Source organism: Aptenodytes patagonicus, chromosome 5 (genome assembly GCF_965638725.1).
Source record: "Aptenodytes patagonicus chromosome 5, bAptPat1.pri.cur, whole genome shotgun sequence".
Classification (NCBI taxonomy): Eukaryota; Metazoa; Chordata; class Aves; order Sphenisciformes; family Spheniscidae; genus Aptenodytes; species Aptenodytes patagonicus.
In genome coordinates this window covers 34,180,852-34,205,868 of record NC_134953.1, presented here as the reverse complement: position 1 = coordinate 34,205,868, position 25,017 = coordinate 34,180,852, and the positions used below count along the sequence as shown (strand labels likewise).

General features: G+C 39.6%; 1 protein-coding gene across 1 annotated transcript in view; it reads left to right on the top strand.

The window, feature by feature from the left end:
• The window catches only part of FAM13C (family with sequence similarity 13 member C), a 56,498-nt gene that overhangs the window by 18,183 nt on the left and 13,298 nt on the right, over positions 1-25,017 (top strand). The window contains exons 5-10 of the mRNA XM_076339297.1: positions 4,796-4,859; positions 12,235-12,385; positions 18,098-18,308; positions 19,265-19,403; positions 20,814-20,895; positions 23,290-23,501. Coding sequence (XP_076195412.1) covers positions 4,796-4,859; positions 12,235-12,385; positions 18,098-18,308; positions 19,265-19,403; positions 20,814-20,895; positions 23,290-23,501 — 859 coding nt within the window. The remainder of the gene's footprint in view (positions 1-4,795; positions 4,860-12,234; positions 12,386-18,097; positions 18,309-19,264; positions 19,404-20,813; positions 20,896-23,289; positions 23,502-25,017) is intronic.

The window sequence follows — 25,017 nt, the reverse complement described above, 5'->3', positions numbered from 1 at the left end:
GTCAGTGTGGGAACTACACTTTGGGGTTTTTTTTAAGTTTTCTGCCAAAGAAAAATTCCTGAAAGTCCCCCCTCTTCCCCATTCCCCAAAAAAATGGGAGCGGAGCGGTTTCATTTAGTAGGACTCAGCTGGTGCCTGGGTTGCAGAGGCTGTAGAGTGGCAGTTGCTGTCAGACCTATGACTGTTCTCCGGGAAAACTGGAAATGTTGAGAGTCCTGGGCTGCCCTGGATCTTGAGCTCAGCCAGAGTCTCCCAGGGTTTCTGTGCTTCCCATAAGGGAGACCAAGCTCTAGTGAGGCTTTCGGTATTTAAGTTTTCAAGGCAAGTAGCTTTTGAGAGTGCAGTTCAGGTAGGGACTATTGTAGTTTCCACACTTTCTGCTGAACAGCTACAACTCAGGGATGTGTGGGAGGGAGCAGGGAAGCTGCAGAAGTGCTGAAGTCCCCGTGCCATATGGCAGACCCGCACGGGTGAGGCAGAGCTTGTGAGGCTGCGTTCCCGCACAGGCGGCCAGGCGAGCAGGGAGAAAACTTGGCCAGATTCCCTCCGAGTCCTGCCTCAGACCTGGTGAAAATTCATCACGACCAGTATGTGTCTGTGAATAGCTTTCCTTCAGCAAATCAGGATTTGCTGATGAAACATTGCTTTGCTGGGAAATGATTGACCAGTTCCTAAGAACAGTTTCTTCAGAATCTTGACATTAAAAGGTTGTTGTTTATGGTTCCAGTGATACTTCTTGTATCAAGGCATGGAAAGTCCCTGAGCAAGCTCTTGGGTTGCAATATACTTAAAGGGGAAAAAAAAAAAAGAAAGAAAAAAGGCGGGGTGGGGAGAGGACAGAGGGGCAAAAAAAAATCCAACATCTTACTGTAGCCCAAGTAAGGACTGTGCCTGGTGAGTATGAAAGGCACTGAAAAACAAGTGTGGCTGTCCACAGCCAGCCTTTATGTAACTGCTGTGATTGATGAGACAGGCACTGCTACACTGGCTCTCTGGCTGCTTATTCCAGCATTCAGAGACTGCCCAAGGAGTAGCCTAGGATGTATCCAAACAGCCTTGGGCCCTTAACAGTGTTGTTTCTTTCACTGCAAGTGTGCACTTTCTGTTCATCCAAAAGCCTGTTGCAGTTCTGTATTGCTTTGTAAGGATTCATAGGCATGCTTTTGAAACATTCACCTGCAGCCCTGTATTAAGGTGGCAACTATGTTTGAATTTCGTAATGCTTTTTGCCCTTTGTGGAGGTCTCAGAAAGGACCTTTTTGTTTTCCTGGCACTGAGGTGTGTTGGTTGTGGGGTCTGCCTTTCTGTGAACTCGTGTGATGTAACCTCTAGATAGGCTGAATCAGTCCTCTGATGTGGTACTGAGACTACCCTTTCTGAGCTGTTAACCTGGTAGGCCACTCTCACAGTGGGAAGGGTAAAACTGATTGTTAGACTGGAGACAGGGAAGGTGTACTGGGCCAGGATAAACTGAAAGTGAATCTGGAAAAGGGGTTTCATCCCACAGCACAGTGTGTGGTTTGCTTGCCAGGATTTATCCTGGCATCACTAATGCATTAATTGGCCCAAGACACTGAGCACGTGTGGCATTGTGGTGCATAAACACGTAAGTCTCCTGAGGAAGGGGTTAGTGTAATCCAGGGTTGGACTGGATTGAGACTTGCAAATTACAGGATGTAATGCTCCTTTCTGGGTTTAGTCTGGGAAATAAGTGAATTTGCTTAGGTCATCTTTAAACATTTTTCCTAGTTTTTAAAATGATGTGGTTTTATTTGATTTTTATGTGAGTTTAGAAGTGATATCATGCATAATTCAATAATTCACATGTTCTGGTCTGTTTTTTAAACAGCTCACTGCTCATGCAAATTGATCTTCCCCTTGAAGTCTGGTAGGAGCTCTGTTATGAAAATTAGTATTTAGATTTTTTTTTTTTGTTATGTCCACAAGCTTCAAACGTACACGTTACTGAGTTGCATCTTTGTCATCTGTGCCATGCAGAACGGCATAATTCTGCTGAAGCCAGAGTTGCCAATCGATAGGGAGGGTGAGAGATCAGGCCTTTCATATTATATAAAGAATGATATAACATGTATTCGAGTAGTAGCCACAGAGAGAATTCCATTTTCATTATTTTACATGATGTACATCATACAAAATAAGGGTTGCCTGCAATTATTCCATATTTCAGCTAAGGCTTAAAATAATTTTAATGTACTCAGCACAGATGGAAAATTAGGGCTTGTTCCTGCTGCTTTTGAAGTTAATGGATATTTTGTGATTGACTTTTAATGAGAGTAGGATCCAACCCATAGTTATTAAATTGTAAGCCCTTTGTTGCCTGGTGACAATCAGATAACCTGCATTTGCCTAGCAGAGCAGTTAATCTTGGTGAAAACAAAAAAGCACACCCCAAAACTCTCTATATAAAGATGAGCCCAGCATACATATGTGACTGTTTATGTCAATGGTCTTCACACAAAAACAGTTACTCACCTTAATGATTTCAGTATCTCCAGAATCCAAAGAATGCAAAACTAAGAGCATCTTATTCCAGTATTTTTAGTGAAAAAGAAACAGTAAAATGCAAGACTTCTTCATCCCTAAAACAGCAGACAAGAACATCATCCTGAATGAGAGAGGTGTGGTACTTCAGGGGTGCTGTAAACTTTTTACTCTCCAGAGTGCAAGACTCATGAGTGATACAGCTGTGAATTATGTAGGGCTTCGTATAACACCTGTAAGAACTGCTGCTAGCGTTTAGTTTTTTGTTTTCCTTTTTAAGGAGAGTTCACATTTGCTGTGTGTTACGCACCCTGAAAGGAGTCATCCAAATGAATACCAGAAGTGTACAAACCTGACACTTGTCCTTTTCATCCTTTCCTTTATGTCTAGCTCTAGTCCAATGCAATAAATCACTCTAAATATTTTTTTCTTCATTAGTGAATTAATTCTTCAGCTGTTTGTAGCCTTGCAGGTCCTTCCTTACCTATTATTAAACCAAACTATAAATATTTCACTCTTTCCTATAAAATCAGTCCTTTTGCTCTCCCCTTGCTTTTTCTCAGTTTTCTTTAACTCTTTTCTGCTGCCTCATACTGTCCTCTCTGCTGCCTAAAAGCTAGAGATAGGTTGTTAGGCATTAACCTTTTTGCTTCAGTAATTCCATTTTCCCTCTGTTCTCTTCACATGGAGACATTTGCTATTCATTTTCAGGTGAGATGGCGGAAAGAATATATATATGGAGAGCTACATAGAGATGTAGATAGGTGCTTGTACAACAGTCAGCCAAGGCACCTCGCTGCTTAAGTATCTCCAGAAATCACTCACTTCTGATCATGTACCTGTGTATCCTGAGGGAGGTGCAGGCTGGCTGGCCTGTGAGACCTCCCATTCTGGTGCTATATGTACCACCACTAAAATGATTCATTTTTCCTATGTGAATTGCACACCTTGGATCCTCTGTGGAGGCAAGTGGTTGTTCACCCTGGTGTAGCTAGCTAATATGTCTATTTTGGTAGGAAAGCGGCATATCCATCATTCCAGTCTTTAAATGCCTCATAAATCTATGAAAAACTACAACAAAGGCCTGTGCAACTGTCTGTACTGTTTTTGAGGTCTCTAGAGACTTTAAAAACTATTTGGTTTTGCTGGGATGACTCTGAATACAATAGGTTGAAAAATATGAATTATTTTGTCTAAAGGAATCTGGGGGTTGTGTTATTTTTTGATCATGTCTGTAAGTGAGTCTCACAGGGGCCAGCAAACATTGCCACCTTTTCAGCAATGAGAAATCTGATTCTCTGAGACAGCAATAGTTTTCTTGCTTCAGCTGAGTTGCGAGTCAACTTATGATACACCCATGTCAGGGTTTGAAGTTGAGTGTGGAAAGTCCCTGCTTTGCAGAAGGACAGAGCTGTGGTATGAGGCTATTCAGATTGCTCACCTAATCCATGGGAAGGTTTTTTTAGGCTTCAGTTTCATCCCTTGGTAGAGTGAATTTGTAACTAATCCTGAAGCTGGTTAAGTGTGTGGAGCCTTAGGCCACGACCACATCTGCCTGGATGGGGCACAGTTGTCTCATCAGCCATAGTCAGAAGGAAGAGATTTTTCCCCTCGCTGGTCCAGGACCTTCCTTTCCTATTTCCATGTGGAGAAGCAGTGATACACTGAGGGCAAATCAAAGGTACGGACATCTCTGATGGCTGCAAAGTGACACTCATTAGAAAATGTGGACATCTCTCTTACTCAAAGGATTTCCAGCTCCTCATGAGAGTCCCTTAGGTCTTTGTGACTTTTGCAAAACAGAACTTAAGCAGAAAGTTGAAGATTGGGAGCCTGAAATAGCATCAAATTTAAATATGGAAAAATTTATTCTTTATGGCTCTGATACAGGAAAACTCTTGTTCCTGACTTAAAGCATGTGGGACAAATCGTGCTTAGATTTAAACATATGTCTGAGCTTTTTCTTGGCTTTAACCAAGATCATCAAGATACTGAGAGCTTATCGTGCTTCTGTAGAACTCTTTCTGTGTGACAAAGTGAAGCCAGATTTTAATGTCATAGTTTCCAGGACCTCATTCACAGTTTAAATATATTATTTAAGATTCCAGTAAAATCACTGTTGTTTTGAATGAGGTATAAAATACAGATGTAACTTTCATAGAAATGTTATTTTTTTAATAAAACAACTTTATCCCATAACTTGTAATTTATGTACAGACATGATGAAAAGTTTGAAATATTTGCAGCACAGATAAGCAATCTATTGAGTGAAAATTCTTGTTTTGTTTTGTAGAATAGATCAGACCACATGCATTTCACCGAAAGAAACAACAGAGCAATTTAACAGCTTAAATGAGGTAAGCTTAACCAAAAGTTGAAATAAGATGTTGCAAATTTTGAATTAGATGTTTGGTTTTTGTTAATTCTAAGGTCTTGGAATAATGTAATCACTTGAGAATCTTAGGTTAGCTTTTTAATGAATCATTCTAATCATGTTTTTGGAGAAAACCTTAAAAATGTGATACGAGACTGCTATAATAGTTTAAAAGCCAGAAGCAAGATATTTTAAAAATATTTTAAGCCAACTTTATGCTGCTTTCTGTTTGTGCTCAGAAAAGAATTAAACATTCAATATTGACTGAGTGAAATGCCATCTTGCAAGAACATTTGATTTTTTCTTCATATTACAGCTCAAATGTGTTCAGCTATCAATTACGTTTTGTTTAAAAATAAGGAGTTCTCCAGGTTGCTACATCCTGCATAAATAAACTATGAACGGTACAGTGTAGTCTAAAAGGTACTCTTGTTGTAAGATGGGAGGAGGGGAGGGTTGGAGTGAAGAGAAGAAGCAAGGAAAGCCAAATAACACCTGTGACACTTGAAACGAGCTGTTTTCACAGGGATTATGCCAGGAGGATGATGTGAGAGTAGAGCACAAAGAAGCTGTTTGAGTGATCATGTCAAACAATGGATGAGCCTGGGCTAGATTCTCACAATCAGCAATATACTGGCGCATAGCAGCAAAGCAATAAACAAGCTTTGCAATTATTCAAAATGGGAAACCTTATAAAGCATCTCCCACAAACAAGGGTGTCTGCATGCTAGCATACAGTATGCTTACATACTGCAAGGGCAGTGAACAGTACTGGACTTAAACAAGGAGCAGATGATATTTTTAAGTGTAGACCAAGGCAACAGAACAATAGAAGCAGGGGGAAAAAAGAACTGGGGGGGAAGGGAAGCCCATTCCTGTCAAACCATGGAAAAAACAGCTTTGTTTCCATAATGAGCCAGAGAACATCTATGTCTATTAATAGATGCCTGACTTTCATTAGGGGAAAACCACAATGTGTCCTTTTAAAGGAATTCAGACTTAAGCTTCTCCTTACAATGAATTATTTCCTGTGCATTTGTGTCATTGTTGTGCAGCTCACTATTGAAAATCTCAATGCTGACTAGTAAGGCACAATCCATGACCGATATAAGGGAGTATATTCAGCCTCCATCTAGCCAATTAAGGCCCTGGGAGAAACCATTAAGTTGTTTCTTTTGAGAAGCCCCAGTGCAAATAATCACCAAAGCTTCCACTTAAAAGCTTCAATTTAAAATTCTTGCAAAGGATTCCTTAAAGGTTAAGATAAAATATTATAATAAATAAAATCAGTGTAAGATATTAAAATAGATAATTAGATCAGAAATTAAAATAAATTGCTAATAATTTATGGGAAATGAGCAAGGGTTACATTCTGGTGCTTTCTTTTGCAAAATCTTAGATTGTATTGTCTCAGGTCTACTGCAAACCCAAATGGACACGTGTCATAAGAAAATAAATTCCCTTCCTGGATTAGAGAAAGTGGTGTCTCTCCTCACTGGTCACCCGTGGCATTATATAGACCCAGGGCATATCTTGTTCTATCTTATTGTTGCTATTTTGTTCCCCATAAAGGAAGTTCTGAATTGAAAATGTCATACGCCTCAAGACACAAATATTGCCATAACAGATACCGCAGAGATTTATTTACATTCACATAAAATATGCCGATCTTATTTTATCCTGAACCCTCAGATTAAAAAGCAAGGGAGATGCTTTTATATGTCACTGTTCTAATGTGACATACAAAAGCATTAATTTCCTTAGAGTGAAGAAATTGAACAGGTTGATATTTATTCAGTTTCTTTTCTATATGAATCACTTCAAAGGCGATTAAATAATGAAAGCTTGGATTATTCTCCTTCTCTGCCCCAGCTGATTTCATAAATCCAGCAAATCCATCAATAAACTGGATATAATAGAAAAGCTGCCTTCTTGTCCTGGAGGGGCAGGAGCAGGCCCAGGGGCAGGGTGCAGGCATCCTTAATATTCAGAAATACCGTGTGCGGGGCAGGGTGGTTTCAGTTTATGCAGAAAGCACCAACTCCGGGCTTTGCTTCTCCTCCCTTCTCCCTGTTAGCCTCCAGGCTGAGACCGGGCAGGGTCCATGGGTGGGGCAGACTTATTCCCTTCCTCTCTTCCCTCAGTTCTTAAATTTACCAGACCTTAGGATGTCCACAAGGATGAAACAAAGGATACTGATAATAGTAATGCTTTTTCAGGGAAAGAAATTATTTCTAACAGCAGTGGCTCTCTTTTGGCCATTGTTAGCTATCTGCTCTCTCTGCAGATATGCAGTGAGCGCTGATTGATGAGCAGGTTTGGCAGTGCTGTAGCTCCTGGTGCAATAAGGGAGAGTGTGGGGCTGCGAGGCTCCATTTGGCACGTTGATTCCCATCAGGCTACAGCCCCCTGGATGTGCTGACCAACATGTCACATGGCACTGGTTCTGCAGGGACCTCCAGCTGGAGAGGGAGTTACTGATGGCACCTACTGAGAAAAAGTTTATAAGCTATTTCAGGGGACTCCCACTCATTGCCACAGCATTTTGGTGGTAAATTGGGAGTATTTGTTCATTCAGTGTCCCATCCTCCAGAGGGATTTAGCAGTGTGAGTGTAGGTGTGTGGTATTTATCTCTAGATGTAAGAGGTTATCTATCACCTCAATAATTCCTTCCCCTAAGGCCTCAACTCCTGATTTTCAATAATCATTGGATGAAAAGAGAGATGTCAGTCGCGTACAGTCTACAGGCTTACTTGTTTGTAAAGACGGTTTCTTTACTACAGGCTGAGCTTCCTCTGCAAATGGCAATCGTTTTGTACTGTGTTTTCTCCAGCAGGCAAGAGTATACTTTAATGACTATGTTTTCTTAAAGCATTAGCAAAAATTACAAATAGGAGAGAAATACCACACTGTCTCTGTTCTCCTTAGACTTCCTATAAATGTCTTTATTTTTCCATTATCTTTGATCTGGAATAATGCAGGATGTTTTTTCTTCTTCTAGTGGAATTGGCATAGCTCAAGTTCTTTGAATTGTCAGTTACTTTAAAACGACATGAGAAGAGATAAGAAACCTTTGTCCAAGACAATTATAACTGCTTCTTTTTCAAACTTGCAAAATACTGTTCTTAAGAGGCAACAATATGGTTATTTTTCCAAGGAAACTTAAGGATCCATTTTAAATATTAATATGTCCTTTCATTTGCATTAGCATGGATCAGGAATTGCTGCACCAGAAACACTGGTGTTAGGCACCAGAGTAAAGCTGGAATGAGCATCAAACCTGAAGTGTTTGAACTGAGATCGTTAGCTGATATAATATGCCATAGCTTAAATTACTTCAGTGATACTGGTTTCCCATATAAGAGCTTACTAAAATTTATGATGGTACCCACCATGACCTAACATTTCCCTCTCTATGTATTTAGCTGTTTGTATTTGCTTCTAATATCTTTTGCAACTTCTTTTAAATGGCCAAGAGCAGAGATGGCCCAGTTGGGCCGCAGGGGCAGGTCTGGACCATGAGAGATTTTTAAGTAGCATGTGCACAGGCTGGTGGTTCTCCAGATTAGATATATTGCTGAGTGTGTGCAGCACAGAAGAGTACACATCCCCACCACTGTGGCAGGATGCCTGCCATCACATCAGGGCCGTACAGGTACTGGAAAGTATTAGAGAATTAGGGGGAAGTTGGAAGTGGTCAGTAAGATTTCAAATGAACTTGGGAGGTTTGAGAAGATGAAGACAGGGCTCAGACTATTTTTCTCTCTTCTTGCTTTCCTTTTGCCAGCAGTTGGTAGCATGTTGGCCTGCCCCCAGTGAGCCCAAGGATAGAGGACCCACTGCCAGTTGCTGATATATGGCCGTGTCCCCTCCCAGAGCACCTTGCTGCTCTGCTTGGGCTGCAGTTGCAGAAACAGAGGGCTGCACTGCTTCTGCCACAGAGCGGGAGGTCCAGGGCCAGCAGGATCCAGCCCAGCTGCTCTGGCATTGCTGGTACTTCAAGCAGCCGTCTGAGAGGGACAGGACAGGACATGTGGCAGGGCAGGCAGCAAAGTCATCACTACCATTTACTAGGACACTCCTGTTGCCCCTGAGTTGTTGACCCTGGGCAGCTTTGTGCTTGGCCTTTGCTTAAAGCTATGACTCCTTACATATGTTCCCATAAGTATGTGGTGGCTTTTCATGTACAGTGTGCTGTGGCAGTACCATAGTACTCAGCTGTGTTCTAGGCGTAAGATGAGGTTGATGGCATACTCCAGATTCATCATCTCCCTGGTAACATCAAAATGATCAAAGCTACTTACTCTTTTTCTCTCTACATCAAATCCCTGTCAAGGGCACATTCATGAAATCATATAAGGTATTTCTATTATTATTATTATTATATGAGTTTTTTTAGTATTTGGCAGCGACTGGAAATTTGCCATCCACCCACCTTCCACAGATGGGTGAAAAATATCATTTAGAGCAACTGAATATAAACCAGCTGGTGAATTACAGCATAAGCATTGCCGAAATACAATGTTTAACAATGTAGTCTGTGTGAATGCTTTTATACTGAACTTGCCATAAATATTAATGTATCATAAGAAATAGTGATGCAAAGTGAATGTATGTTCTTGATATGGAAATTTTTTTGTCAAATGCTTGAAGTAACAGTCTGTGAAGGTTAGGTGGTATATTTGTCAGTTATTCGCCTATGTTCAACTTGTTGGTATGTTGTTCTGGTATGTTTGCCTATGTTTTCCTTACTTGCCATCAGCAGTTCTCGTGATAAGGTCCGGGCGGGGATCAGAGTCCTCACTGGTCTGTAACTGGTATAGTCATCTTTTGCTAGATGACATTAATGACTGTAAAACGCTGCCCATCTGTTGTGATAATTCCATAGCCACTTCGTTTGGGTCTAGCTGGGGTGAGAGGCAGTGGAAAATGAAGCCTATCATGGCATGAAAACTCTTCCCAAAACATACCATGGGTACGATTCAAGTCAGCACCCTTTCCTTGACAAGGAAAATTCACTGCCACTTGAAAGCTGTTGAAGGTGAGATGGTTTCCATCATTCTGTCTCTAATTCAAGAAAGCTCTGTAGAGGATTAAAGATGACATTGAAAGTGCCTCATAAAAGATGCTCAAATTGATGGTAAGAAGTCTGCTAAATACACCAAAAGCAGGAAGCCAGGTAGGGTATCGCTGGGACTGCTGGCTGGCACTAAGATGATACGGCTGTAAACAGAGAGGCTGAGTGAATTCATTATATTGGTCTTCACTGATAAAGCCCATACTGGGGACATTTGCACACCTGGTATTCTCTTTCTGGCAGACAGGTCAAAGGAGCCAGATCAGTTTGAAGTAATATATGTAAAATATTGGACCAATCAGTGTCAGTAAATGACAAGGAAAAGACGCCAGTCATTCAGGAGTCCTGGAGAAACTGAGGTGTGAAGATGAGACACTGCTGGTCAAGACGGGTAAATTATCCTTACAAATGGCAGCTGGGCCAGAGGATGATAGGTTGTTAATGCAACCTGTACCTGGGAATAGTAAAAGTATTTTCTGCCTCAGATCATAGAAACCAGCTCTATATCATACCATGTTTTTAAAGAACAATATTACATTTAGGCATTTCATTATGAATCAGTGCTTGATCTTGCAATCATTTCTTCCCTGGTATTATAGGATGAGATGTCAAAATGTATCTTGACATGAGATGAGAGGAACGTAATTCTAAAATAAATGTATAACACAAGCCATTTCTTTGCTCACACACCTCTAATACCAAGCTGCTTCTGATAGGAATGGCCAGAGCTCCTGTTAGCTCTGGGACTAGGAGAAGGAAGGTGTTCCTGGATTTCCTTTTTGACCTAAGCTGAGGCCAAAGACCAAGTGTTTGATTGTAACCTAATCTGTTTTGTGGAACGGGATATGGATTTTGAAGCACTCCTGACAGCACATAGAGGGTCACGGGATCTGGTTACGGTGATCTTGTGCTTTTTCGAAACTTTCCTACTTTGAGGTATCTCCTAGAAAGAGCTACTTTCTGCTCCCTTTTCACTGCCTGAATTCTATAGAAGGAATGAAAGGATTAAGACTGAAATCTTACCTGCTGTTCTCAGCCGAATTAGTTTCCTTTTTTTTTTTTTTTTACCTAAAAATGCTGGCATCCTTGGGTTTATAAAAGGGCTGTATTACTATAAAAATAATGCAAAGACATATTAAACTACTCACTACATAGGTGACGTATTGTTACACAAAGGAAATGATTCCAATAAATAAATTCATTATTTCATTAAATAAAACAATAAATTGGTTTCAGGTCTTTGACAGAGTGGGGACAGGAGCTTGTCAGGGTATAAACTTGAGGAAGTTTTTCTGTTGCAACTCAGATTTCTTTTTTCAAAAATTGCTCTTCACAAATACGTACCATTTGAGTGACTTAACATTTTACGTATAATTCTGTGTGTGCCAGCTGTGTGATTATTAAGACACCCTTGTGTGATTTCATTTATGTTGCAAGCTGTATTTCCCTTGAGAAGGGGGAACTGAATGTGTGGGGTACCGGTAGTGACTCATTTTGCCCAGTCAGATGGTGATTAGGGCTTTCACAGCATTTACATCACAGCAAGATGCTTGTGTCAGGTTGTACAGCTGAATATTGCATGCAGCATTAAAGATTAAAATGAGAAATGGGCCAAGCATGACAGAGTAGCTGGAAGTGATGTTATAGATAACTAGCCTTGTCCTCATTGATTTGTCTGCAGCGACAATGATCTGTTAATTTTTCCTTTGCAGCGGATAGGAAATGGTCTGGTAGCCCTGTAGAAGCAGCAGCCTACATAAAAGCTACGTCTACATAAAGAAGTATCTCTAAAAAAGCCAATTAAAAAATATCTCTTCCAAGAATCCCATGAGGGAGCGTGTTCTCAGTAACTTTGTTCACTGTTGCGTACTGCACAATAGGCTGGAGAGGGAGATTTGCTTTTTTTATGAATGGTAAATGGGGAGGGACATAATGTCATCAGATCGTGATGTCAGCCCAATGAATGAAATACTTGCTTAGTGTATTGCTTCAAGACCAAGACAAGGGACGCCACCTCAGTTTGGCTTCCTAGAATAAATCGTCTTTTGCTGACGAAGTCATCTTTCCCACGTGTCATGAATAATCTATGTAAATTGGGACTTAAATAACCAGCAGTCAAGAAACTCGTGGAATAGTGCACGTTTGTTCTCTTGCACGTCTTCTCAGAGCTGCCAGTGGAACACCCCTTTGCAGACGCTGCTAATGGGCTCAGTGAGTTGAAGAGCTATCGCTGTATTCTGTTGTTCTCTAGCTAGCCCAATGTTCTGCTTTTGTCTGCAGAATTCTTTGTTGAAGCTACAAGCCCTTGAAACCGATCTGTGCTCTGCGTTTCTGCCAACCCAGGAAGAAACTCCTCAGCTGCCGGCACCCAAGGATCCAGCCCCTTCATCAGTCCAAACCACTGTGCAAGCTGATGGGGCCAGTTGTGGAGGTAAGCGATCATGTCATGATGTGTTCTCATTTGCAATTATAAAAAAGCCTTGTGACTTGCAGTTTAATAGCAGATTTGCAGTCCTCTGGGAAGCAGTGTAGAGCTAATGCAAAGCACCATTTCCTGATGCAAATGCTGTGTAATGTAAAAAGGGGTGATACCTGTTAAAAGAACGGAAATTAATGGCTATAACATTCTGTTTTTCTGAGAGGGAACCTTTTCAGACAGGTTTTAAGAACCCTGGTTCTTTTATTTTCGGTTTTAATCTGGTTTTTTTTGTTCAAGTAAATTTATGCTTTTTACTTCCTGTGTGAGACCACCTGCCATATCGTGTAATTCTATTTTTGTCATTCTTTTTGTCAGAGCAATATCACTTCTTTTCTCCTATTATTGATTTTAATTTAATGCATCAGCAGAGAGATAGCAAAGGTGAGTTTTACAGCATGTGGATTTTAATAATTCAGGAACCTGTATTATCACCCATCTGGGCAAACTGTGGTGTGTTATCTCTCTCTCTTTCCTCAACATGGAAACCAGTCCTTGCAAATAAATAGCCCTAAGGGTCGGCACTATCTTTGTCAATTCATAGCTTATAGTCACAGAGCTGGCAGAGTCGTGATGCTCAGTAGAAGAGGAAACACTCTTCGTGAAAAATAGGTCAAAGGCAATATGACTAATACATCTCACAGACAAGTGACGTGAATACACAAATACTTAAATTGTTCACCATGCATGGTCCAAATTAAGGCAGACAGGTCAGCAACCCCTTTGCAATTGAAGTTTTATGTCAGGATAAAGGCTGGGTTCAGAAGAACTTGTTTCAGAAGCTGTTTACTCAGAATTTTCAGCAAGAAATAACAGTAAGTTATTTACCTAAAAAAAAAATCACAAATGCTGGTGTTCTACTTAAGAAATTCTGAAGTTTGAGGTTTGCATTGCACAATTAAGGAAAACGGTATGTACAATCCAAATTATTCTAAAGATTAAGGAATGGAAAAAATACTAAATATCCCGGGTTTTAGCTAAAAAAAAATATGGATGCTTTAGCCCAGCTAGGCAAATACCTTAATAGCTCTTGGATACAGGTATGGAACTTGCACTGGTGCTAGTCCCTTGGATCTGAGGCAGAGACAGATCTCATATCTGTGCTGCACAGGCAGAGACATTTTGCAGCCCATCCAAAATCTGCACTGACTCTTTTCCTTTATGGCAGGGTGGGTTTTTCCTCCTTTTCCAGTAGTTTACTGAATTATTTTGTTCTGGTAGTTTCATAATTCATTGTTAGGATGGTTCATAATCATTTCCTTTGCTTATTTTTGCTGTTTTGATTGGATTTTGTTTTAATTCATACTGTTAGTGACCCCTACTTCCGACACTCTCTCTAGCTCCTATTTGCCTATCTCCAGCTACCAGGCAAATCTTAGATGATGTAGCATTTCTCTCACACCGTTCAGAGCATGCTCTGTCACTCTAGCAGTTCAAACTTGTGCTTTAATTAAAGTTTACCTATTTAATGGATTTTAATGTAAGCTCAATCCTTGTAACATCTGCTTTGTGGTTTGTGTTTTTTTCAATAACTTGCCATTTTTGCATAGCTAGAGCTAGTCCTAATTCTGTCTCTTAAATTACTACTGAAATCTTCTGATACATTCAGTTTAGGTACAGTTTTCACATGGGACTATTGGCTATTTCAGCTCGAACTTGGATGGAAGTCCAGAGATTTGTACCAGGCTAGGAACAGAGTTTTTAGAGGATGTGCCATATATACTACGTCTCTAGTTATTAGCCTTTGCTCAGTGAATCAGGCAATAAAAATTTTAATATTAACAATGTACAAATGTATTATTTTTTAAATAAACATGATTGTGTAGTCTATTTAATTTCTTTTGTTTCACATCCCAGTCAACAAAAATTAGAAAAAAATACATTATGTGTATGGTGAGTGAAGCTAGAACAGTCTAATAAAACGACAGGGTATTTCAGGATGCAAATTTTAAGGGGTGAACAGTAATTCTTATCTCTGAGTAGTGTCAGCAATTTCCAGTTTACTTTTGAATATGAAAAAATTTGAATTAGAGCTGGCAAAATGAGACCATAAAGAATTGCAAGGGAGTATTAAGCTAGTTTTTTAAGGGAAAAAAAGAAAAGCAGAGTGTGAGTTATTTTTATAGCTTTTGGACATAAGTATACATCACATATGTGACTTGAGCAGTGAGCAGCTGAACTTAACTACAAGATGTTCTAAATGTCTTTTAAATTAAAAATTATGATACCGGCATTCATGGACATAACATGTTGAGGGATGAACACATTACATCTGCATATTCTTTTTTATACACAACAGATTTCAGTGTATTATTGTTTTACTTAAAGAATATCACATGCAGGAATACAGACTTGTACCATACGACTTGTTGTCATATGATTGAAGTCCACATTATGAAGCATACTGCATATTATAAGATAACAGATCTTGGCTTTAAGTCCTGTGGTAAGCTCTTGTCAGTGCTAAGCTGGACTGAGTAGATGAGATGGAGGAGGTGCAGGCTGAGGGGCAACTTACTGGCTTGGTTAGAGGTGGCTTTAGTTCCCAGTTTTGGCAAAAATAGAGGCTAAAATTAGATCAGACACATGAACACAGGCAGATGTTTGGTCAGGTCGTGGGCTACTCTCAGGATAATGCTTAGTGTCTTGTTTAGGATCTACGCAGAACTGGAATCAGGATGATGGCCCTAAGTTGTAATTAAAAATGGGGTTATTTATAACTTGTCATAATCCTGAGATGTTCCGCTATTATAGTAATTGGGCCACGTAAATGTATCAGTTTGAATGACTTGCTGACCACTTCTGGAGAGTAGGTAGTAATTTAATGCATCTGTGGTAGGGTTGGGACTAAAACCTTTCTTGAGGCCCTAACAAAGTTGCACCAGTCTGCGAGCTTTAGTGGAGCAATGCTGTCAGGTGCCAAGGAAAAGGAAGAGCCCTAGCCTTTGGGAAATACTCCCAAATTCACCTGGCGTGCAGGTTGTCTCCCCTTCATTTGCTAGCTGAATGAAAAAAACCTCCTTGAACTCTCTGCAGCTCTGTGTGCTTGGTCTTACACTGGGGCTGCTCCAGTCATTACTTGTCCTTTGCATTTATCTTCCAGGAGTGTTTACTCTTGAATGTGTACTTTTCTTCCATTTCTGAGACTGGGTTGGGCCTAGTAAAATTGCCTGGTTGTAAACGTGAGAAGGAGCAAACGTCTGTGACCATACAGTTTATCAGCAGTACAGACAGCCTCCTGCAAGAGGAGTACTTCTAGGTCCACAGAAAATCAGAGTTCAAATGTTGGAAACTTTTTTCCTGCATCTATCATACACAGACTGGCTGATTTTTTTATAACATCATTTTCCTTTCACAGTGAAGAGACTGCTACTTAATATGACTATAAAAAAAGTTATTCCCTTTAATAACAGAGCATGAGAAATAGTGAAACTATTCTTAGTCAACCTACTTCACAGTGATTATATGTTTCTTGGAGTTCAAAGGTGGTGAAATAAAAGGAAGGAAGCCAGTTTCTTCTAATTGACATTATTTTTCAGAAGTTAAAAAAAAAAGCCACAAAACAAAACCCAACTGAAACTAGTAATTTTTTTAAGTCTTACAGTGTAAGGAAAGATTACTTACCAGAAGGAGACACTTTTGTTTGCAGAACAATGTTTATTCCAGCCTTTATCACTGTAAGTTTTCTGTGTACGTAATTTCCCATGACTGGTACAATTCTCTACCCTTGCTTCTCCCAGATGCCTTTCTGGATCTCTCCATGGGAGGACTTGAATGTCATACACGATTTACAAGTTTTGGGTGTTGCTCTGGTATCTTGGAGAGTTGAATCTGACCTACAGAGTATGAAGTACTTAGAGGAAAGATGCTAGGTTAGAATTAATAATCAACTACATTGTCTCATTGTGAAAATGCTTAACATAATTGTAATTGATGATTCTGTTAGAGTAGATGAACTTATAAATACAAAAGTCCTGTGACTTTTGCATGACAGACTGAAGTGTGATTATACAATTGGATTTTTTTGTTGTCTGTAAAGCAAAAACAGTTAGATAGTGCCTGATAAAATGATATTTTAGGCCATTGTAACTACTATTTTGTAATCAATAGTTGCTTTCTATGAAGGGTGCCATTCAGAGCTGGTTTGTCCCCACTGTCCCAGTGCAGCAACTGGGATTTGTAGCTTCAGTATCTGTTGGGCAGAGGTCAAATAAAATGAATCACAAAGGTTCCGTTAAAATCCTGAAGGAAATACCCACTCACCATGGAAATGTCATGTCCCATGTACAAAGGAGAAAATGGAAAGAAAGTGAAGGTGAAAGAACTTCTCTAAACAAGCCTGCTCTTCTGTGAATAAATCCATGTACAGTTGTTCAGTTGTTTTCCTGTGCAGTTTTAGGCTTTCACTGAATAAAAAGATTCTGTGAAATGTGTTAGAATGCATGCTATATTGCAAATATAATACTGATTAGAAATAACACACATGCTGCCTGGAAATACAAAATAATTGATATGAATTCAAAGGCTATATATATACATGGTTTTAGAGGAAAAAATAACGTAGCTGGTGCAAAATATTATGTACTATGGAAACTGATGTAGGGGAACCTGAGACAGAGCACATTCTCTGCTTTAACATGTATTAACAGGTTTTTGGGGGAGAGCTTTTACGAGAGCATGGAGTTTCTCCCTAAAAAGATAATCTGCTTTAAAGCACAGTCATCTGATAGCAAAAATATTGACTAGGCTAGATCATCCTCACCCATTTCGCCCACTGAAGGTGAGGAAGAAGATTCAATGGTTCTTCCCATTAAGGTACAGCAAAGGGAAGATGAACTCTTGGTATTCCCTGGAGGTAGGCTCTGTAATGTGCCCACTATTTTCCATGTTACCCATAAACAGAATCAGTGTGATGAGGTTCACCAATTCCTACTTTTTCAGTCCAGAACAAATCATTCTGACTTCTAGCTTGACCACCTCTATAAAACAAATTTTACCTTTTGAGGCACCTGAGGCAAGGTTTCCATTTACAGTCAAAGACAATATTAACATAGTATCATTAGCATGACTTCTCCAAGTAGCAGTCACTGTACACTACCTTGAATGTTATTGGTGGTTGTTATTTTCATATCTTGTGTTCTTTAGACCCACGTGTATGTTACTTCAAACCTTAACGAAATTCTGCAGGATACTGCAAGCAACACTGGAGGTTGTTAGCATCAGGACATATAAAATTTTGATTTGCCTTTCTCTTGATCAAAGGACTAAATGCTAAATCACAAAATTAAACTTGTTTTGTACATTTGTTGTCTTCTTCAGGAATGTGGCTTTCAAAAGCAAACAGATCTATGAAAATACAATTAATGCTACTATTCCGGGAAACTCTCCATCTTTATATTATACTTCATAGTTTATGAATAAATACACCCACCCACCTTCTTCTGTGGAACTCAAAAATGCCTTATGTTAAGCCAGTAACTGTCCTTTCTATTTTGTTATCCTCAGTATTAAGTTCATCCTGCATGTGATACTTTGCTGAACTATTTGCTGTTTACTTTGAATACTTATGCTTTGAATACATCTGTAAGTATAGATTTGTATTTATCTAGGTAGCTAAACATCTTGTGAGTGACCCTCAGTCCATATTGGTTTATGCTTTCTTTCTAGAGCCTGTGCCAGCCCACAGAGACTGGCAGAATGACATGGACAGCAGCCCACAAGAACATCACTCCCTTGGGACCAGTCGACTGCTGTATCACATTACGGATGGAGACAATCCTCTTTTGTCACCTCGATGCTCTATCTTTAGCCAAAGCCAGAGATTTAATCTAGACACAGAGTCTGCCCCTTCTCCACCAAGTGCTCAACCTTTCATGATGTAAGAAAATGTATTTTAATTCTTAGATATTTTAAATAATTTTTGTACAATCCAGTCTTTGACTCTTAATGTTTTTTCAGTTACTGTTATGTCATAAACAAGAAATTTTCATATTCTAGCATATTTTGACATGGTTAATTTGCAATACCAGAAATAGGATCTAGCATATTTTCAGTAATAACACAGTACAATATTGTCTGAAGTCTTTGTTAGTTACAGTTAGCAAGGACGGTTTTAAATATTAGTTAGTAATTAGTCTGAGGAGCGAACATAAGATAGAGGGCTATCAAGGTATAATACGAAAAACTTCAGCTGTAATAGGACTATAGCGTGAGTCATTTGCTAGATATGAGAGTGTCATAGAACATACGAACAGTCCATATATGTGTTCTCCAGAAACCAAGCTGTGAGTTTCAGACAGAAATCAAACTTTCTTAAAAGCTTATAAACATAACTGTCAGCTGCATATGAATAATAATCAGATCTATTGATTTGCAACTGTAAAAAAACAGAAACTAAACTGCCTTCAAAATGATAATGTTCATTCTCAGTAATAAAAAGCTCCCTGAGCTTACATTTACAAATCATGTCATTACAGTCTCCCATTACAGTTGGAAGATTTGTGAAGTAAAATGCAGGTGTTAAATGTGAATATTGGATCAGGTTGTGACCTACTAGATTAAACTTTTGAAAAATATTCAGAAATCCCACAATTAATTAAAAAAAAAAAAAAGAGTGAAAGACAGATGGTGAACTCATTGGTATACCCTAGGGGTACCTTCAAGCAAAAGCAATTATTTTATGCTTACTTTGTAAAAACTAAACTATCTCTATCCCATGAAAGAACCTAGCTGCAAATTCTGAAGTGCTAGGAAAGCGATAAGTGTGCCTGAAACAAGGCACGGTCCATTATAGCCAGTTCTTTGATCCAGCTACTATGCTTTTGGCTTTTGCAGGCCAAGAAGTTCTTCTAGATGTAACTGTGAAGAGTGCAAAGAACCACAAACAGTAGCACAACTTACCAAGCATCTTCAGAGTCTGAAGAGAAAAATTAGGAAGTATGAAGAAAAGTTTGAGCAAGAAAAAAAATACCTGGTAAGATAATAATTGAAAAGACAAAGGAACATACTACAAGAGGCAAGCAAGGATCCCAGTGTATTTAAACTTATGCAAAACAACAGGAAAAAGGGTATTTTTGGTAAAATGAAATAGGAAAATCATCAATGAGGGAATATCTTTTTGCCATCTTTCAGTGTATGCAATAGTTCTGAGACTCTAATTTGCATTTTCTTTGGATTACCTTTGTTGCAAAATATCCATCTTCTAGACGTGTGAGAAGTGTGAATCAGTGAAACATAGCTGACAGACTTGTGAACCAAAACGATTCAAAAGATGAAAAGCTCCTTACTTACTTTGTAGAAGTCATTTGCTTGGAAACTGTTGCTCTGCTGTGCAGATTCCTTCATTCAAGCAGGCTCCTGTAAACCTCCAAAGCATAGGGCTCAATAGAAGCTGATGGCAGAAATTAGAGAAATAAAAATTGTAGTGTGTTGCTGGTGGGGGGTTGTTTGAGGTCAGCGGTGTGCTCTGTGCAGCGTACGCAAGCTCATCACTCATACCGCGCTAGTTTGTGTACTGTGAATTGTGCAGTATAAACATATCAAAACATCTGTGATGGATGTGTACAATATGAAACAGGGAAGTTTGTGCTATTTTATGACTACATTAAAATGAAAATTCAGCAAATTGTATATTACCTTGTAATCTCATCAATGACTGCAAACTTAAACGTACATTTGTGAATTGTACTGCCCTATGGTCATCATATACTCTTAGGAGTAAAATTTCATACTTAAACAGTCATCACACTGTGACCAGAAAAGAATTTATTTCAGAGGTTTAATTTTGCAAAACTGTTTTGCCATTTTAAAGATCTGAGTTTTAAAGATCCAGTGTAAATTGATTTTAATTTGGAAGCAATATCTAAATGCAAAGAAAGAACTGATATACAAAGCTTTTGTTGTTTGTTGCTTTTGAAATCACTCTGTTGCACAAGATTTTTTCATTTGATTAGTTAAGCAGTTCAGTTAAAGTGCTGTTTCCCAAGAGAAATCCCCGTCTTAAAGCAGTAAGGGCTTATCCCTGCAAGAGACAGAGTGCTTCGGTTACCATCCTGGAAATCACTTAGGAACTTGACTAACATTAGGTTAGTCCTTTTGAAGTCACTGAGATTACTTATCCAATTAGTCAAGGACTTAAATGGGGTTTTTTTAGGATCAGAGCCAAGATACTGAGATCCATGTAGCACTGTGCCACAATGGGGAGAGATAAGGCATGATAAATTAGTCCCATGATCAAGCCAAATGCTCTGCATGACACTATGATATAGTGCAGTTGGAACTACGGACGTTTTTTAGCACACAGTGTGTGGACAGGTTTTTATCTGTTTGATTGTATAGTCATCAATGCCTTCTTTTTTAGTCTTCCTTTTTTCTTTACATTCAGCCTTCACATGGTGACAAGACTTCCAATCCTGAAGTTCTGAAATGGATGAATGATTTGGCCAGAGGTCGTAAGCAGCTCAAAGGTACATAATAGCATGTCATTTCACTTTATAGTTGAAGCTTTTGGAAGTATGAGTGTACCTGGAATGTTTTAGTTTTCTAACCTCAGTGCTCTGCTTATTTTTCACCAGTGCATGGCAATAAGTCTCCCAATGACAACAAAGATATTAGGTGATATGACTTGCCTTAATTCCTGAAAGCAGGGATTAAAGTAAGCCAGTTCAACCCTCATAACAAGGCTAAGAAGGGGAAGGGGAAAAAGACAACATCTTTCCCTCATGACTATAAACATTCATGCAAAAGGCAATGTTAGTCTGAATATTTTTATGAGTGTCTGAAATACAAAACTACAAAGTTAAATGTGTCCTTGTAATAGTACAAATGCAGGTGCAAAATGTTTCTTTATGACTGAGGTTACACAACTCTAAAGCTTTTATTTTTTTGATAATAAAAATGGATCTTTCCCAGATACTAGGTTTGGTCTTGAGGGTCAAGTTTTGCCCTTGACTGTCTGCATACCACTCCATTAACATCTTGTGGCTGTATCACATGCTTGCCCTCAGGGAGAATGTAGCCAGGACTGATTTTTTTTAAGGTTATTTATAACATATCTAAATCTTTTTTTCCCCATTATAAATGGATTCTCACTACTAATTAAATTGTAGTATTATGTTTCATCTCTTGTTTTGGGTATAGTTAAGAATGTAGATATAGAGGATGTGATTGTGGTAAATAAAGACTTAGAAACTCATCTTTCAGTAAATTTATTCGGGAAAGTTCTCCCTTAAATACTAGGCTGCGTAATTACTAGATTTTTTTTTTTTCCCCTTGAACTTTGTGTTACAAATCCAGGAAGGGCAAATGAGAGGAAATGGCCAAACTACATAGTTAACTTCCTGAAAATTCTCTCTCTGACTCAACCATTGCTTCAGCTGGCCAGGGAGTCTAGCTTTCATAGATCAGCCTCACCTTCACACCCAAAATGCCTTGATCCTGTGAACACCCTGGATTTTATTATCCTGAATAATGACACTGCTTTTAAGCGAAGCAAAATTCATGAGGTTCATAAGACAGGTGCAATTGAACTGGAAAAGCACTCAAGTGCTTGTAAGTCCTTCTTCAAGTTCATAAGGCTTGCCCATCCTTCCTATCTCTGAGTTTAATAAAAATTACTATTTTTCCCTACAAACCTGGCCTGTATCCTCCGACTGTCACAGCTAAAAATTATGTTACTGTTTCTGCACAGTTTTCAATAAATTTAACACATTTGGAGCCATCAATCTCCTGCCTTGCCCAAGGTCCTTCACCAGCCAGGCATTCTCTAGGAACAAAGCCTGGTTTTACGGGAGCTAATTCAGACCTTAATTCAATTTCCTTGTTGCTCTGTGCAGGTCCCTAGAGCTCCAGGGTCTTTAGCTTGGTGTCAAGCTAATATACTTACATACTTTATTGCATCCAGGCAGGTTGCTGACTGTGAAGCTAGGACACACTGTAACCTCTATGTCTTCTGCTGGGTTGCTCAGGTGCTCTTCTGCCAAGGGAAATCGTTTAAGCAAAGTGGCTGATTCCCCTTGTGAGGACCAGCTCAGTGGCCTGGCTGGGATGGCAATGCAGCCTCTGGAAGGGAGGGTTATGGTTTAAATTGCACTAGAGAAGAGGGGAGTTGGTTATGCAGACCCGGAGTACATGGCTCCAGCAGCCTGGCAGCTGGCATGGCAGGCTCTGTAGCACAGCTTAGGGGAAGACCTTTGCTGCTCTCCTCACTTGCGCAGCAGCACAGGAGGGCAGGTAAGCACAGCTGGGGTGAGAGTGGGGCAGGTGGCTGTGGAGACACTGCGTCTTGTCCAGGAAGGCATCTGTGAAGGACTGCATCCTTAGACAACAATCCTCACAGCAGGCTTGGACATGTTCTTACTTATCCAGACATCAGATCACTTGAGAGTGCATGGGTTTAGCGAGAAGGGGGGGAGAGAGAGCTCTGCTTCCATATACCACCCACACCAAACCTCCCACAAATACTCTCCAGTGCTGTTTGTCCTTTTAAGCCCCTTTCCTAACTTCACTCCCACTGAAATTCTGCACTGATTCCTACCCAGACCCCACTCTTTAACCCAGTGCCTCTTCAGTCCTCACCCATGGTAACACCTTCTATGTCAAAGATGGGCTTGGAGGAAAAAGAGAAGTACATATGTGCTATAAGTTTCATTGGCCTAGACACATCTCATCCCTTGACGGTTGGATTTCGCTTTAACCAGGTAAAGGATGTTACATGTTGAAGTGAAGCTTCTACCTACACAACTGTGGTATGATAGTAATTGTATGCAAAAAGTAGGGATGTTTTTTTTCTTGTAGTGTCAGAGGAAACTTCTTTGCAAATATTTCTAATCTATTTACTTGCCAAGTAATTTGCCTTTCAGAGCTGAAACTCAGAATGTCGGAAGAGCAAAACTGTACCTCTAGAGCACCCCAAAGAAATGATCATTGCGAAAGCACTGGGACCTCTAAAGAGGCTGGGACACAGGAGGCCACAAGCATGGAACCAGCTCCCTCAGTAGAAGAAACCATGGATAGTGTGTTGAGACGATTAAAGGAGAAAAGACAACACCTTAACATTCCTGAGACTATTAAGGTATTAACAAGTATGGCTGTTTCTTTCAGAACTTTATCATCTGAGGCAGATATTAATTAGCATGTAGCTGTCTCAGGGTATGCTGGTGGATGTGCATCCTGTGTCTTCTGGCACTGCGGTGCATTTTCTCTCTAACAAGATGGGAGCTCTAGTGCAGTTTTCTGAAGTGACTTTTCTGTGAAGAGTAGCACAGAAAAAGAGGTGCAGAAAGGTTTTTCAAATAGTACTAAGTGCTTTTTGCTCAGGGATGCATGTATAAAACTGTTTGCCAGGCACTGCTGAAACCTGCCTACTTGAGGTTGTGTGCGCAGGAAGCGCATATTCCAGTGTATTGAAGATGGTGACAGCAAAAGCAGTCCTATCTTGAGCCCACAGAAACTGTGTGACTAAAAACGTTCCTGAAGTTATTTTGACAATAAAGGTCCCCTCTGACCTGAGAAATGCTGAAAGCCTCTGCCCAGTCGATAGCGCTGTGCTAAGATTACATGGATAGCACAACCATCCAGATTGTTTTGCCCTTCTCATCTTGTACGTTTACTTGTGCTGATATTGCCTCTGCTCTTCCACGTTCTCAATTACTCTTCTAAATTTAGGAGCAATATTCCATGAAACATGCTTGCTTGGCTGGGCAATTTATTTTTGTTTTTAAACTAGTACGTATTTTAAAATTCTGCTGTACCTTCACACTACTGGCACATTATAGGGTCTGGATGAAGCTGTTGTTCTGCAATACATATTGTCCATAAAAATACTTTTTTGGGGGGCTATTTTTGCTGTCAGGAAATAGCAATGCTATTGCTATTCCTGATGCTATACAGCCAAGCAAGACAATAAATTCTGTCCTCAAAGGTCCCTAAAATCTAAATGTTGACAGTAACATTTAGACCCTGGCTGATGAACGAAAAAGGGGGTGGTGGTGGGGTGGTGGTGGTGAGGAGGACAAGGAGGAGTGAAGAACAACTAAATGCTAAACAGTCCGAGAACTAAGAAATGATTCTGTGTGGATTTCAGTAGCAGAAAGTACCCAGCACTGATAATTCTTAATTTTTTATTTTGTTTCTATTCTTGGTTCTTAAACAAGTAGTTACTGTATAAAATCTAGAACATAAGTGCATAATGATGCCATGCTTCTGAGATCTTGAGCTCTGCATACATGACTGACTTTTTAATTGTTTCTTTTTATAAACTACTTTTTTTAAAACTTGAAATGGAAAAAGTGTTTCATAACCAGAACTCCTTTGTAAGAACAAAACCACGCTGTTCTGTGTATAGTCCTAAAATCCCAACAGTGCAGACTGTATAATATTTTCAGTTGTTAAATTTTTTTTTTATTATGCAAGGAGTGAAATCAGATGACACCAAAACAGATGTCAGTGAGGAAATCCTGTCCAGAAAAACTCTCTTATAAGAGTAAGTTGGGTGTGGGTCTCTGTCCCACTCATTTTTCAATTAATTGGACTTCTGATTTTCCAAAAGACAACCTCCTAAATCTGCGCAATGGCAGTGCTGGCTTGAA